Raw genomic sequence first — 17,283 nt, 5'->3', positions numbered from 1 at the left:
CCAATCTACTCTCATCAACTCAATTTTGCTCTCTTTTGTAATAGTTGAAGAGGCTGTAAGTATAATTATTAGAGCTGCACAAAGATTATAAAAAATTAATCATGATTAATAATTGGTTCGAGCCAGTTAACCTTCGATTAATCTTAGCATTAATCTATCAAAAACCTGCATATTCGAAAACAAATAATACAGCTACATGTATATATAAATTAATTATATTTGAGACAATATTTGTTAACAGGAGTACATTTTATGTACAATGTACATAAGTTACAATGTTATAATTATTATCTTGAGTATGAAAATAGTCCATGAAAGTCTATAATTAGCCAGCTAAGAGTTGAGGCAGCACAGTTTATTCACATTATCCGAATGAAGAGATGCCCTCTTCCTACAAATAATATTGCCAGCTTTAGAGAATAGCCACTCACAGGGTGAAGTAGGGGCAGTTGTCAGTAGTTGTAGTTATAGTCTGCAGACAGCTGGTGATGATTTCTGAGCGGTAGGATAAGAATCAGTTAAATGATATCTTAATGATGATGTGCTGTGGTGGTGGGCAAATTCTTTTTGGCATATATTGCACTTGACTTTCTTGTTTATGCTTTCAACAACATATGCAAATGTGTCACCTAGCTCGGAAGATATTCTCCTGCTTTCATGTTCAATAAAGTGTCAGTCTAATATTACTATTCTTCTGAAGCCAAAATTATTCTGTGATTTTTTTGAAAAATAAAAATGCATGTATAATTTACCTAAGAAAGTTATTCAATATAAACCAAAATAGACTGTAAGATATTAAATAATACTAAAACCGATTTTGTTGCCATTACCTAGAAACATGTTCAAACAACTAACAACATGCCCGCTTACAACTAGATCGACATGGCGCTTGTGTCATTGCATTGTATAAACAAGTTTTATGTTAGTGTTTTATGTTAGATTAATTGGCTCAACTCAGTTTATCGGTATTTGTATTGATTGCGTTAATCGATTAATGAACAGATCATTGTGCAGCTCTAATAACTATACTTGTCTAGCGTAATACCACACTCAACGGCAGCTGTAAGTATAGATGGGTTATAGAGTTTGTTGGTTTTAGACCTCATACTTGATCCAAATGTCAATTAAACCCAATGCTTCCAATTAATAATATTTTTTGAGTACGCAGTCTAGACCAGGTGCCCAAAAAGTATGATAGTCCTAAATAAGTATTCCGCTTTCCAACTTTTAATAACAGTATGTTCATAGACTTGATTGCCTCATGTACGGTTCTTCTCCAGCTATCAGCTCGGCCAGTTTGTTGTGTGGAATGAATAAAGAACTGTTTGAGATATTAAATATACATGAAACTCGTGTGATACATGTTGGCAACAGTAACTATCACTGTGGAGCATGCATATAGTCTGGCTAGTCTGATTAATCACAAGCAGTTCAAACACTTGAAATACCTAAAATCACTATATTTATCTTATAAAGTTATCAATAAGTCATTCCGCTAAAATCATCAACAAATAACAAAAATCATATAAAACTGTATTAATCTGTCTGCAAGGCCGTAATCATCAGTGTGAATTAATTTATTCCTAAGAATATTTTATACCTCATTAGAAAAAATACCTGAGTGAAATTTTGAATTTGAAATGCTTGAGATAACGTTCTTCCCTTGAAACACTTTTTTACAGATTAATACTTAAATTTGTGTTTAGTTGAATGTGCAACAAAGTGAAAAGAGAAGACAAACCATGAATATGCATAATTTGAGAGAGTGTATTACAGGATACAGCCAAATTAGACCTGAGTGGAAAAATCCAAAAGGTAAACCATTTATTGTGAAAAATTAAAAACATGCCAACTGTTATTCGCGACGGTTTAAATGTGAGCAACTGAGTAGAATCGGTGAAATAAGTAAGACACACAAGCATGCAGGATATATATTTGATTAACTATGTTATATAGTTTCTATGAATACAATTACCCCAAGAAAAAGAAGAAAAGTTTAAGATAAAGCACATTTGACTTATAGAAATCTCCTTAGTCCTCAACTATTGATAAATGGTTGCTGATTAGAAAGGTTTAGTATTCACAGTGAGGCTACTGAATGCCCTATATGGACCGAGTAATAAAAAAGTGTAACATAAATTTTGAATCTAACATAAATAAACTTTGCTCGCTAAACACATAACCAAAGAGAGTTTTAATATGTATTATACTAAACTTAGCTAAAATTATATCACTTATCTGTTTGTGAATGTTTTTATTAAATTGAATAATGCTGAACCGCGATGGCGAGCAACATATATCTCTTTTCAGGATTGTCAGAAGTATTTGGGCAAACAGCATATTGACATATTTGTTATTTTGCCACAATTAGTACACCAACTGTCAAATCTTGATTTCAAGAGAGTTTTTTGTTGATATTGAATAATCGAACATGGAAAACAAATTTACCCTAGTATGGCAAGGACAATAAAGCGTCGTGTTTTATGAATCACAGCAAACAAATAATATCACAGAGCATTGCAACACATTAGCACACTGTATTAATCAGTCCATAGTTTAAAATGTAGCATCGGGAAAAGGGTATACAGTACATGTATATGGTAATGACGATGGAATGGTAAAAACTGTGTAGCCATGTTGTTAGATGCGCATGATTACAAACTTGCGGTTGCAAACTTTGTTCAAATACAGCATGACATGGACTTTTAATTCCTAGAGATTAATAGCTCTAGATAGACAGACTAGAGTGACAGAGAGCAAACATTTAGATTTATATAGAGATTACATTTTATATGATTTTTGAACTTTTTCTTGATTATACTACGGCTGACTAAATTGAGAATTTTGCACCAAATATTTAAAAATAATTCTCAAAGTTCATTTATAAACGGTATTTGTAGTATAATGAAATTGACCTGCTATATTCAGCTTCTAATATTTTTTACCAGAAACCTTTAATTATAACTATAATTCTAAGTCTTTGGTTGGCTAAACATAATTATAATTTAAGTGATGTAACTTTCTTCCATGTTTATATAATCTGTCCAAAATAGAAAAAAAGTTTAAGAGAATTTTTGAAAAAAAAAATTTTTTGAATAAAAGGTTTCGATCTCAATTAACATGACAGGGTTTACAATAGATCAGCAAATGTGCTGTCAATGAGACTTAGGAGAATGTACTGTCACTATTGGGACCCATTGTCAGTCGGTTTAAACTGCTTCAAACAACCTCTCAAAAGGGTTGCGCGTTTCCGAATTGTTATAAATTGTTGTAATTGAATAAATTTTAAATTTGCATGTTGACTGAAAGAAACGGGTGTATAATAACATCATTTGTTTTCTGCCAAAAGTTCAAATTGTTTTTAAATACAGCAAGTAGGTTTTTAAAAATAATGCTATGGCGAAACTTAAATTTTAGAAATGAAAAGCCAAAAATGTTTTTTCTTTGACACAAGATAATTGAGGTGAAACTAAGGAAGTCTTAAAATATGATGATTGTTATTCATTATTTCTTTGCATTTATATTAGATAAAAACTGAGTTTATCTTCTTGATGGAATGGTAACTTGGAAACAATACATGCTTATTGAAGTATAATAAGGTTGTTAAGTACTGTGTATATATATATATCTCTAGAGCAATCATGAATACTGCGGATGCAGTGAATGGTGAGCCATAAAAATTAGCAATGATTTCAATGAGTAAGATATCAGTTCACACAAATATATTTTATTTATTTAAACTAGTAAATAAAATTTATATAGCAAATTAAAGTGGCAACCAGAACTGCCAGCATACCACATTGTTGTTAGTAGTTAAAGTATATGTTAGAGTTCAGATGCATAGGAGGAAAGTTAATTATGAGTTTACTATGGCTACTCAATAATAAACTAGATAAGATAATCCATGAGAATAACAAACAATACAAAGAGTCCAGTCAAATGGACCTATCAGCTCTCAGCAAAAGTATAATACTTGATAATAAAGAATGACACAATATTCGACTGTTGTGATGATGTTTATTTTCATGTAAACTAAGTGTACAACCTACTTGTCATGACAGACCAAGTTAGACCAAAGTCAGCAATTTTCAAAGCCATAATTTCTGAATGTCTATCAAAAACAAATTTAGCATATTCAAAATCTAATTTTAATAACCAAGTTCTGAAGAATGGTTGAGAAAGTCTGGTTTAGTTTGACGAAACAGCATTACATCAGTGGTGGGTTAAAGGTTTTACATTATCTTTAAGCTGTTTTGTATTAACTTTGCCCCAAGACTTAGTTTAATTTTAAAAGTGAAGCTCATTCTAGAATCTATACAAACAACACTGTATTGCTTATTGATGCAGCCAAATATTTTGCTTGTTAGGTACAGAATAAAATAGCTTAAAATTTAGTAGCTAACTTCAGCCTAATTTGGTCTGTCATGCCTACCAAATATATACAAACTATCCAGAGAAGCTTACACAGAAGTGACAAAAGATTTACCGGCTCGGGAAACATGGGAAAAGGTATAATTTTCTCCCGTGAGTAAAAGTACAGGTCGATGTTGGAACATTTCCACCTTGTGTGTCATTTTTCTGACTCATGCTGACCTTTTTTACTCTCTTCTGTACCTATAAAAACCATTAAAATTTGATTATTAAGAAATTGTAGTTGCAAATTGGTAGTCTCCTTTAAAAACCTCATTTTTAAATATGTTACAGTTTTTTTTCCTGCAGTAACGTATGAACTGTTTTAAAAGAGCATAACTTATTTCAACATATTACCACCAGTAGAAGAGATGAAAACGAGTGAGCCGCTTTTGGCTAACTTCACAATTTTGAATTTGGATTAAGATTGAAATGTAAAACAGCGAATATGCTTTTTTACTCCAACGTATTTTTAATAATACTTTATTTGAGTTAGCAGTTATCAACATTTAAAAATATATTGACTAAATTTTGAGACTCATCAAAGCACTCTTTGTTATGAATGTTGCTACTTGTTCACTTTTCTGCAGAAATCAAATTTACCAGTATTGTAAAACTTTGCAGAACAGTGTTGTCTCCTCCCTTTTTATGTAACAGAGGGTTGACAACTGTACATGTATGTACATCTATGGATAGTAATGTGTAAAATTATATTCTAATTTTAGGCTCTATTTACAGTTAAAAGAAAAGATAGTAAGAAGAGACTTAGTCTACCTTAAAGCAGTAATGATTGCTTTGAACTGAACTAGTTTCCTGAAAATTATAACAAAATTGAATTAGAGAAAATTTAAACCCATTTGTGGCTATAATATAAAAAGTTAAGGTTGTACCACTCCTTTAATATGTAGTGAGTTGTAGTTACTCACTGGTAATTAAACAACATTCTGTAATGAAACAACCCTTAAACATCATATGTGGCAACAGCAATGACTTTCTCTATGACTTTCTGAACCTGTGGATGTTTTACATTCAAGTGTTTACTTTGTTACTTGTTTATATGTTATAAACTACAGCCATAGTGGATTGATTGTCGCACATGTAACATTAAGGTCTGATTGATTACCTTAACATATTTTATAAATTGTTGTAGTCATCCGTCCCAAATTCTGCTGCGCCAGCTTGTTGGTCCAAGACCAACAATAAAGGTCACACTTTAATTTGACTACCAGTTCTAATAACTAGCAAAATCTGCATTTGTGTATTCCGTCGTCAGTATGATTTGCATTGTAAACACCAGATCAAGAACCATGGTGCTTTTTGGATACTAAATGAATTTTTTAGCAGCTGTCATAATCATCTCAGTATCTCAGCAGGCAATGCATAGAACTTAGTCTGTGCCCTCATTGTTTCAAAGTGTTCTAACACAATGGTATGGAAAATAGTATCAATATTTGATAGATATAAGCCCGTGTCAACAGGATCGCTACTACTGTGGTATCATAAATTGGCTTACATCGCATGCATCTACAAATGAAACTTGGTGATAACTCTGCATGTTCAACTTTTGAAGAATATTGAGTTTTAGGAAGTTGGGTGCTCTCTCTCATTAACTGCATCAAAATAAGGTCCTGATCCCGCATCCTGATAAGTTTAGAGAATGCCGGATTGACTTTCCTTAGGCTGCATTTAGAGTCAGACATGAGGAGCAAAAAATCATTGTAGATTGCTCTCATTATCTGTTGATACTTTGTCACTGGGATATCTACATGTAAGTATCCAGAGGTGAGTGGTTAACCGGATGAAGCAGAGAAATTTTAAATATATGTGTTTTACTTTGTTACAATTTCTAGCATGCTGCGGAAAATAATAAAAATCTTTGGTAAACTAATGGATGATGCATTTTGACAGTTTTTCCAAAGACTGGTACTGCAGCACATAAATACATGTAACATAATGATGGTGTTCCCTGTTGAACTGCTTTCTAAATCTGGAACTAATGAATAACTACTGTATCTTGGTCTGCAACACTAATTAGAAATACATGTATCAATGACAAACAGGAATGATCTATATTTGTCAGTCTTCTGGGTAATGAGCAAAGCCCTTATCTAACATATGAGGAACTTACCAGTTTTGATAAAGCTTTGGGTTGCAACATTTATAGAATTTAAGATAGTATTCCATGTTGAACAGCGTTCTTTGCGCTCATCTAAATAATAACCTACCCTTATCAGCGGCTCAAGTTAACTATTGGTATCAATTAATATGTGTTATGGGGGAGCTATATTTATCCCGGTCTGCTGAGTTTAGAGCCCAGCACTTATTGATAATCTAGGGTTACACTAATTTAATAAGCCATCAAGTAAAGATTTTGCATAAAACAGCTATTCATGTATGATAGTGTCACATCTTTTAGGTGGCTTGGTATGTTGCCCTAGATAGTTATTGATCATCAGTTGAAATTCAAACTTAGCAGCATCTTCCAGTCACCTAAATGTGTACAAACGTTCACTTCTGGCTCACTTCAAAGTGCTACCATCCCAGCTGCTCAACAAGCTGCCAGACCAACATAAGTAAAATCATAAATCTGCAACAAATAATAGGCCAATGGGAGTGTGTCAGTAAAGCATTTTGTAAGTGAAAGAGCTCTATCTCAGGTGCACACATATCTACTCTTACCAACTCAGTTTTGCTCTTTGCAAACATAATTATACTCGACAATCATGATATCACACCCCACAACGTCTGTAACTATAAGTGGATTATAGAGTCAGCTGGTTTTAGAACTCATGCTTGTTCCAAATGTCTAATGAAACCAAAGATTTCAATTTATAATCTTTATTGAGTATGCAAGTCTGGACAAGGCGCCCGAACACTCCGATAGTCCTAAATAAGCTTTTATTTTTCCAACTTTTGATAGCAGTAAGTTAATAGAAGTCAGTGCCTCATATACGGTGCTGCTCTAGCACTCAGCCCAACCAGTTTGTTGCGTGCAAATAATAGAGAACTGTTTGAGATATTAAATATACATGAAACTTGTGTGATACATGTTGGTAACAGTAATTATCACTGTGGAGCATGTATATAGTCTGACTAGTCTGATTAATCACTAGCACTTAAAACACGTGAAATACCTAAAATCACTATATTCATCTTAAAAAATTATAAATTAGTCATTCCGCTAAGAGCATCAACAAATAAGAAAAATTTCATAGAACTGTTTTAATGTCTGCAAGGCTGCAATCATCAGTGTGAATTAATTTATTACCAAGATTTTATACCTTCATTTGAATAAAAAACCTAAGTGAAATTTTGAATTAGAAATGCTTGAGAACCTTTCTTCCCTTGTAATACTTTTTTACGGAGTAACACTTAAATTTTTGTTTAGTTAAATGCGCACCAAAGTGAAAAGAGAAGAAAAACTATAAAAATTCATAAATGAGAAAAAATATTACAGGATACAGCCAAATTAGACCTGAGTAGACAAATTCAAAAAGTGAACCATTTAGCATAGAAAACCAATAACATGCAAACTGTTACTTGCAACAAGTTAAATCTGAGCAACTGAGTAGAATTGGGGAAATAAATAAAAACAGACAAGCCTGCAAGATATTTATTTGCATACTTATATTATATACCGTAAAAGCTCTAATTTAACGCCGTCTTTATTTGAACTCCTTCTTTATTTGAACACCATTTACAATTGACCGCCGCCCTGGGAGAAGCGTTGAAAAATAGATCCCCACTCTCCAATTGAACGTCACCTCCAGTTTCCCGCCACTTTGACTTTATTGGATCTTTATGAGTCCATAATATTAAATGACTTAAAGAAAAGTGTTTCCTGTTTATATCAATAACAATTAATTCTCTCATTGTCCAATTCCAAAGTTTTTCGTTTTTTTTTCCCTCGTTGAAACTTTGAAAGCAGCACCATAGCAATAATTAATAAAACGGTGTCAGCTTATTAGTAGTAGTTTTCTGTTTAAAACGGTTATTCTACTTTGAAGTAGCCTACATATGCATTACTAAAGAAAACGACTTAATATTATAATGTTACATGTAGATGAAATTTCAAAGCAACGCTCTAAAAATAATTACTGTCTCAGGCAAATAATGGTTCATTGTTTAACCCTTTAGCGACCGCGGGCTTACGGCTGGAAATTCCCCAGCGTACCAGTGCATTTACTATGGCGATTTGAGCCTTCGACACCGCTGCGTAAAAACTGCAACAGTTTTCTTCAAAATTGAGGTAGTTACATAAATTAACATGCATCAGAATCCTGAGAAATTTCTCTACAAGCTGATACTTTTTTGATGTAGTTAGCTTGCATTTGCTTACCTGCAAGAGTCGCAATTCGTTGAAGCTACGAGTTTTTTTATGTTAATACGTCATTTTCAATTGTATTTTACATTCACTAAAAGCAATTGGCAATGTTGTATAATTAATTCTTGCATGGATTCATATGTTCACAACAATTTGCAAAAAAAATTAGTCGTCCAAAAGCATTGAAAGCGGAGTTATGAGCTCCGATGTATAGCGGGAGCGCCATTGGAAAAGCTCAAAACGCCATGTCCATAAGCCGCGCAAGAGTCATCCGACAAGGTTGCTCCAACTTTCGTGCAAATTGGCACAAAACTGCAAATGAATATGCATCTAGAAGCTGAGACATTTTCCTGCAGAATGAGATTTTTTCCTCCACACAGCTTGCAAAAACTTTGCAGCTAGACATCTATATATGCGCAGTTAAAATTTTTTGCTCTGAATTTTTATGCATTTCTTGAGACTAGATTTATGTAAAAAATTTGCATATAAAGTCATTGCACAGATTCATGTGTGCTGCAGCAAAGATTAACTGGATGTGTGCAAGAAGAATTGAGTCGTGAGCCTATATTCACACATTTGGTGAAGCAGCAAAAGACAGGAAGCAACATTTATGAGCAGAAACAGCAAATCATGGACTGCTAGATTGCAGAACAATATGAGAACTGAACTATTTGATTAGACTGCTGCTCTGAAGATGGCAGTGTGCAACAAATACAGCACATCGATGCACAACTAATACAATAGATTAGCAAATGTATGTACAAAAGCTAGCAATACAAAGCAGTGAAGCATTTGCAGAAACTAAATAAAATACCATTTGTAAATAAATTTAGCTAGCATGGTAAGGATCAAAACATGACTCGCACAAAGATATTCCAAAATTGACTCCGCTGCCAGTGCATTCAGCTTGCTCATCGACAATGTATACAGACAATTGGTGCGCATAGCCAGAGACAGCAACGGAAAGCAAATAACATAATTCCAAAATTAGATCTTTTAGATGGAATATGCTGTCTGAAGTTGAGCCAGCCTTTCCATGCCAGCAAGCTTTCATCTACAAATATAAATTTATCAGATAGAAAAACAGGATAGAACCAGTCGCATGTCATGGCAAAAACATTTTTTAATTTGAACAATTTATTGCCAGCAGGGTCTTCAAAATTGTCAATAAAGTGTAAACTTGCTTCTAATTTTCTTTCAATTTATAAACTGATTAAAAATTAGCGTAGATAATAAAGGAATGTGGACCAGTAAGGCAATAGAGTAGGCTTTTTGAAAATACCTATATGCAAAACTAAACAAGCAACTCGCCAAATATTTATCATCAACAGGCTTCGAAGCATCGCAATGTTTTTGAAGGCCATATTTATTCGTTTCGTTAAATAAAACATTTATCATGGCCGATGTTTAAAAAGCTTTGAATAATAAAAACACTTACCTGTTTAAGAATTCAAACTTATACTCCTCCCAGGCTGTCAGCAAAATGTAATTCTTTTGGTTTTAAATCAGCTCCTCTTTGATATCCGCCATTATTCGCCGTTTCAATGCCGGCCGTTTCAGTCTCACTTTCGCAATCTAATTCATTCTGTTGATTTTCTTTTTTACTTTCATCGTCTTCCTCACATTTTTCTGGTATAAAATCCTCTTCTTCACTTTCAAACCAGTCGGTATCTTCCTGTAAACGAATCTTTTTAGCAGCGCCTCAAATATCGAGTCCGTTCATGATGATCAGCTTTCCATAAAGAACGTTCAACTTCTAACAACGTGTTCTTTTTGCACATGCGTAGAATGGACTAATTATTGCCTCAAAATAGTAGTGTGATATCTTTTAAAACGCTTAAAAGTATTAATTAAAAATTTTAGTGCCGTTTTTAAAATAAATAAATGAATTTAAAAAATACGTATCGAAGACTCAGATCTGACGGGCAATTACGGGTTCGGTACGCTGAGACTGCGCTCTCAGCCCGTCAGATTACGGGAACGGGATTCAAAAGGTTAACGTGGTTGTGATAATTCGAAGTGTGTGTACATATGAAAAGCTGAACGACTTTACGATGGTAGATGGATCTATGAAAGCAACGCCATAGAAATAACTACTAACTGTCCCAGGCTAATAATATTTCTACACTATGTTTAATATGGCCTAATACTTCGAAGGACATGCATATAAAAGCTGGTTTGCCAATTTTGGAGAAAAAGTTACGTTAGCGGGCAAACTAAATGAGCAAAACGAAGCAAACTTACACACACTGCTAAATGCGGCGCTTGTAAGTTTTTATCTGCCAAAAATTGTTTGAATGCTAGTATGGACTATTTAGGCAATGCAGAATAAGAATTGAGGCAATAAGATATTATGGAAGGTATTGGACAGCTAGAGGATGTTCGTTCCATCGAAAACAACAATCAGAACGCAGCTATACGAGCAAACGAGGGAAATAACTTATAAGAGCGTTATTTTTTGTTTCTTCATGTAATATAAGCGTGGTTCGTTTATGTCACTAATTCATGAATGTATTTTGATATCATTTGATAGATTATTATTGCATAACTTGTAAATATGCAGAGTTATAGTGTGTTAATTAATAACATCTTTGCAGCTTTTGTAACACGGCTTACAATGGATCGATGCTCATGACTCCACTTCTACTTCGTACAAAAAGCTTGGCTGCAAATTCTTGCCTGCAAACTGTAACAAACATATCAGTGAGTGCAATGAGATTTTATTCAACAATATCAAATATAAGTATAAAAAAATACGTCTTCAAATTTGGAAATAAATAAAAATTTAAAATGCCAATAAATTGCAAAGAAGGACGCAGGCTATGATTTCATCGCAGGTCAACTGCATGCAATATAGATATTAACTGATACAGATGTTTATATATGCCTCTTTATTAAAAGACCTTTGACAAGCTGGCAGTCAGTTTGCAGATTTACTGCATCCAAAGGGTCTAATATCGCTCTACCGAAAAAGAAGAGCAAAATATAGGCGACGCAATAGGGCTAAATTTATTTTCTGAAAATTATGATGAGCCATTTGAAAAATACACCACCAGCCTTTATTTGAATGCCACCTCCAATTGACCACCACTATAGATGAGAGGTTGAAAAATAGAGCGCCATGACGTTCAATTAGAGGTTTTACGGTAGTTTCTATGAATACAATTACCCTAAGTAAAATAATACCAGTCTAAGATGAAGCACATTTGACTAATAGAAGTCTCCATAGTCATTAACTATTGATAAATGGCTGCTGACTAGAAAGATTTAGTATTCACAGTGAGACTACCGAATGCCCTATATGGACTGAGTAATAAAAAAGGGTAACATAAATGTTGAATCTAACCTAAATAAACTTACCTTACTAAACACATAACCAAGGAAAGTTTTAGTATGTATTTTACTAAACTTCAAAATTTTAACTAAAACTATGTCACTTATTTGTTTGTGAATCTGTTTTTACTAAAATGAATAATGCTGAACCAGGACGGCAAGCAACATATATCTCTTTCCAGGATTGTCTGAAGTATTTTGACCAACAGCATATTGACATTTTTGTTATTTTGTCATAATCAGTACAGCAACTGTCAAATCTTTATTTAGAGAGAATTTTTTGTTGATATTGAATAGTCGTATATGGAAAACAAATTCACCCTAGTATGGCAAGGACAATAAAGCATCGTGTTTCATGAATTTAGGCAAACAAATATTATCACAGGGGCATCGTAACTCATTAGCACACGGTATTAACCAGTACATAGTTTAGAGTGTAGCGTAGAGAAAAGGGTATATAGTATATGGTAAGAGCCGTGGAATGGTAAGAGCCGTGTAGCCAAATGATTAGATGCTCATGTTTACAAACCTGTGGTTGCAAACTTTGTGTAGTGTAGGGAAAATGGTATATAGTATATGGTAAGAGCCGTGATATGGTAAGAGCTGTGTAGCCATATGATTAGATGCCCATGTTTACAAACCTGTGGTTGCAAACTTTGTGTAATGTAGGGAAAATGGTATATAATATATGGTAAGAGCCGTGGAATGGTAAGAGCTGTGTAGCCATATGATTAGATGCCCATGTTTACAAACCTGTGGTTGCAAACTTTGTTCGAATACAGCATGACATGGAGTTTTCACTCCTAGAGATTAATAGCTCTCGATAGACAGACTACGGTGACAGAGAGCAAAAATTTAGACTTATATAGAGACTACATTTTATAAGGCTTTTGAACTTTTTCTTGATTATTGTACGGCTGACTAAATTGAGATTTTTGCACCAAATATTTAAAAGTAATTCTCAAAGTTTATTTATAAACGGTATTTGTAGTATAATGAAATTGATCTGTTATATTCAGCTTCCAATATGTTTTACCAGAAAATTTTAACTATAACTATAATTCCAAAAGTCTTCGGTTGGCTAAACATAATTATAATTGAAGTGTTGTAACTTTTTTCCATGTTTATATAATCTGTCCACAATAGAAAAAAAGTTCAAGAGAATTTTTTAATAAAAGGTTTTGATCTCAATTAACATGACAGGGTTTACAACAGACCTGCAGATGTACTGTCGACAAGACTTTGGAGGATGTACTGTCAGTATTGGGACCCATTGTCAGTCGGTTTAAACTGCTTCAAACAATCTCTCAAAAGGGTTGCGTGGTTGTGAATTATTATAAATTAATATGTTTGAATAAATTTTAAATTTGCATGTTGACTGAAAAAAACGGGTGTATAATAACATCATTTGTTTTCTGCCAAAAGTTCAAATTGTTTCTAAATACAGCAAGTAGGTTTTTAAAAATAATGCTATGGCAAAACCAGAAATTTTAGAAATAAAACGCCAAAAATGTTTTTTCTTTGACACAAGATAATTGAGGTAAAACTAATGAAGTCTTAAAAGATGATGATTGTTATTTCCTTATCTCTTTGAATTTATAATAGATAACTGAGTTTATTTTCTTGATTGATTGGTAAGTTGGAAATAGTGCATGTTGAAATTTAATAACTTTGTCATTTACTGTGTATATATCTGTAAAGCAATCATGAATACTGCGGATGCACCGAATGGTGAGCCATGAAAATTAGCAATGATTTCACAATGTAGTGAGCAACATATCAGTTCACACAAATATTTTTATTCAAACTAGTAAATAAAATCAATATAGCAATTCAAAGTGACAACCAGAACTACCAACATACCACATTGTCGTTAGTAGTTAAGGTATATGTTAGAGTTCAGACTCACGAAGTGAGGTAAGTTGTTTAGGAGTCTACTAGCTATTCAATAATAAACTTGATAAGACAATCTGTGGAAATAACAAACAATACAAAGTGTCAAGTCAAATGGACCAATCAGCTCTCAGCAAAAGTAAAATACTTGATAATAAGGAATGGCGCCATATTCAACTGTTTTACGATGTTTATTTTCATGTAAACTAAATGTATAACATTTTTGTTATGACAGACCAAGTTAGACCAGAGTCAGCAATTGTCAAATTTATAATTTCCGAATGTCTAGCAAAAACAAATTTAGCATTTTCAAAATCTAATTTTATTTACCAAGTTCTGAAGACAAGTTGACAAAGTCTTGTGTAGTTTGCCAAAACGGCATTACATCAGTGGTGGGATAAAGTCTTGTGTAGTCTGACGAGACTGCATTACATCAGTGGTGGGTTAAAGTATTGTGTAATCTGCCGAGACTGCATTACATCAGTGGTGGGTTAAAGTCTAGTATAGTCTGACGAGAGTGCATTACATCAGTGGTGGGTTAAAGTCTTGTGTAGTCTGCCAAGACTGCATTACGTCAGTGGTGGGTTAAAGTCGTGTGTAGTCTGCCAAGACCGCATTACATCAGTGGTGGGTTAAAGTCTTGGGTAGTCTGCCGAGACTGCATTACATCAGTGGTGGGTTAAAGTCTTGTGTAGTCTGCTGAGACTGCATTACATCAGTGGTGGGTTAAAGTCTTGTGTAGTTTGAAGAGACTGCATTACATTAGTGGTGGGTTAAAGTCTTGTGTAGTCTGCTGAGACTGCATTACATCAGTGGTGGGTTAAAGGTTTTGCATTCTCTTTAAGCTGTTTTGTATTAACTTTGCCCCAAGACTTGGTTTAATTTTAAAAAGTGAAGTTCATTCTAGAATCCATGCAAAACACTGTATTGCTTATTGATGCAGCCAAATATTTTGCTTGTTTGGTACAGAATAATATAGCTTAAAATTTAGTAGCTAACTTAACCCTAATCTGGTCTGTCATGCCTACCAAAGGTATACAAACTATCCAGAGAAGCTTACACAGTGATGGCAAAAGATTTACCGGCTCGGGAAACCTGGGAAAAGGTATAATTTTCTCCCGTGAGTAAAAGTACAAGTCGATGTTGGAACATTTCCACCTTGTGTGTCGTTTTTCTGACTCATGCTGACCTTTCTTACTCTCTTCTGTACCTATAAGTACCATTGAAATTTGATTATTAAGAACTTGTAGTTGCAAATTGGTAGTATCCTTTAAAAGCATCAGTTATACAATAGTTAAGAAGATGAAAACAAGTAAGCCGCTCATAGCGAACCTCACAATTTTGAATTTATATTCAGATTGAAATGTAAAACAGGAAATATGCCCTTTTAGTCCACCATATTTTTAATAATACTTTAATTGAATTAGCAATTAACAACATTTAAAAGTAGATTGACCAATATTTGAGACTCATCAAAGTGCTCTATGTAATGAATGTTGCAACTTGCTCACTTTTTCACAGAAATCAAATTTACCAGTATTGTAAAACTTCGTAGATCAGTGTTGTCTCCTCCCTTATTATGTAACACAAAGTTGACAACTTTGGATAGCAATGTGTAAAATTATATTTTAATTTTAGGCTATATTTACAGTTAAAAGAAAAGATAGTAAGAAGAGTCTTAGTATACCTTAAAGCAGTATTGATTGCTTTGAACTAAACTAGTTTACCGAAAATTATAGCAATATTGAATTAGTGAAAATTGAAACTCATTTGTGGCCATAATATAAAAAGTTAAGGTTATACCACTCCTTTAATTTGTAGTGCGTTGTAGTTACTCAGTTGTAATTAAACAACATTCTGTAATAAAATAACCCTTGAACATCAAATGTGTCAACAGCAACACTCTTAGTTACATACAAACACCACCACAAATCTAAATATGTCCTTCTATGCTAAGGTACTGTGATAGTCTTCAATATGTTTTATTTAGGGAAATTAAGACTATGAAAATACTTGAGTATAAAAACTGCATAAAATTATGAAGATGAATTCTACCACTAAAGCTAAATAAAAACTCATTATTATATTTTGGTGCACCTGAAAAAGGTTGAGGGGAATGAGAGTAAAGGTAAAACCTATGGTAGCGTATTACCCAGGGGTATTTAAACAAGCAAATAAATAAAATTATGATATTATTTCAACTGATAGCGGAGAGTAAATCACTTGCTAAAACAAATACAAAATAAATAAACACACCAAGTGTTTTATCACTAGAGAATAAAAATTTTATCACAAATATGTATAAAAACACGAATCCAAATGTGTGTGCACACAAATGACAGCTCAAACTATCTAAAGGGCTTTAGCTTTGGGCAGGCTCCTTTTGGCAGCTGGAGCACCTTCCCCAATCATAGCAAGTGGGTGTCAAAGTTGGTGGCGGTGAGTACAATTTCATCTAGGTAGAGCAGCATCATTTTTCAATGCAAGACATGCAGTACGCGCTCCACCAACCTCTGGAAGGTGGTTGGTGCCGAGATGAGACCAAACTGCAAGACCCTCCATTTCCAGTAGCCGGAACGAGCAGCAAATTCTGACTTCTTTTGAGCAAATAATCATCCAAGGGTACTTTCCAATAGCCGTTAAAAAGGTCCAGTGTGCTAAAGTACTTGCTGCCAATGCTTTGAACCTGTCATTGCTGCGGGAAAGGGGATAGGTGCCCTGCTCGATGATGGCATTTAGCTGCTGGTGATCTATGATGAAACACGACTTGCCATCCTTTTTCAGGACGATTACCACTGATGAGCTACATACACCAACAATTGACTCAATGAATCGCTTGTCAAGCAATTTTTAGACTTCACATTGAGGCTCAGTCTTTTTCTTTGGACCAGTCGCTGAGGTGGCTGTAGGATAAGACGGTTTCTTACTTAGGTGGAAATGAATGATTCGCTTCAAAAGTCTAGCCCATATTTCCATCACAAGTGGTGAGAATGCGTTGGTAGCGTGTCAGCAACTGCGCCAGCTACTTGGGCTGTTTCAGCGCCCTGCAGCTATGTTGGCCCACCACATCGGAATCTGCCTAGTATGCTAGCACTTCTTATATTGGTTTAGCCACTCTCGGTTGTGCTGCTCCCAAACCGGATAGGCATGGTTTGTCATTAACCTGGCGGTCCTCTACCCCTGTACGCGCCAAATTTCAGCAACATGTTGAGGTTGAGGCACCGTGCTACTATGCTTCTATTTGACTAAATCCAGTTTAAGCTTGTAGCCTGGGATGGTTCATCAGGCAACCCTCAATCACTACCAATGGGGATAGTATCCTT

At 34.1% G+C, this 17,283-nt stretch overlaps 2 protein-coding genes across 2 annotated transcripts in view; one reads left to right on the top strand and one right to left on the bottom strand.

Annotated features, from left to right (window-relative positions):
- Window positions 1-17,283, top strand: part of LOC137389874 (uncharacterized) — a 549,220-nt gene that overhangs the window by 156,867 nt on the left and 375,070 nt on the right. The window lies entirely within an intron of this gene.
- LOC137392143 (malignant fibrous histiocytoma-amplified sequence 1 homolog) overlaps window positions 3,780-17,283 on the bottom strand; it is a 54,582-nt gene continuing 41,078 nt past the window's right edge. The window contains exons 10-11 of the mRNA XM_068078771.1: window positions 15,043-15,170; window positions 3,780-4,614 (exon numbers count right to left, since the gene is read on the bottom strand). Coding sequence (XP_067934872.1) covers window positions 4,599-4,614; window positions 15,043-15,170 — 144 coding nt within the window. The 3' untranslated portion in view covers window positions 3,780-4,598. The remainder of the gene's footprint in view (window positions 4,615-15,042; window positions 15,171-17,283) is intronic.

This window comes from Watersipora subatra, chromosome 3, assembly GCF_963576615.1.
Source record: "Watersipora subatra chromosome 3, tzWatSuba1.1, whole genome shotgun sequence".
NCBI lineage: Eukaryota > Metazoa > Bryozoa > Gymnolaemata > Cheilostomatida > Watersiporidae > Watersipora > Watersipora subatra.
The sequence above is the reverse complement of the archived record's forward strand: the minus strand, read 5'-3'. Positions and strand labels throughout refer to the sequence as shown.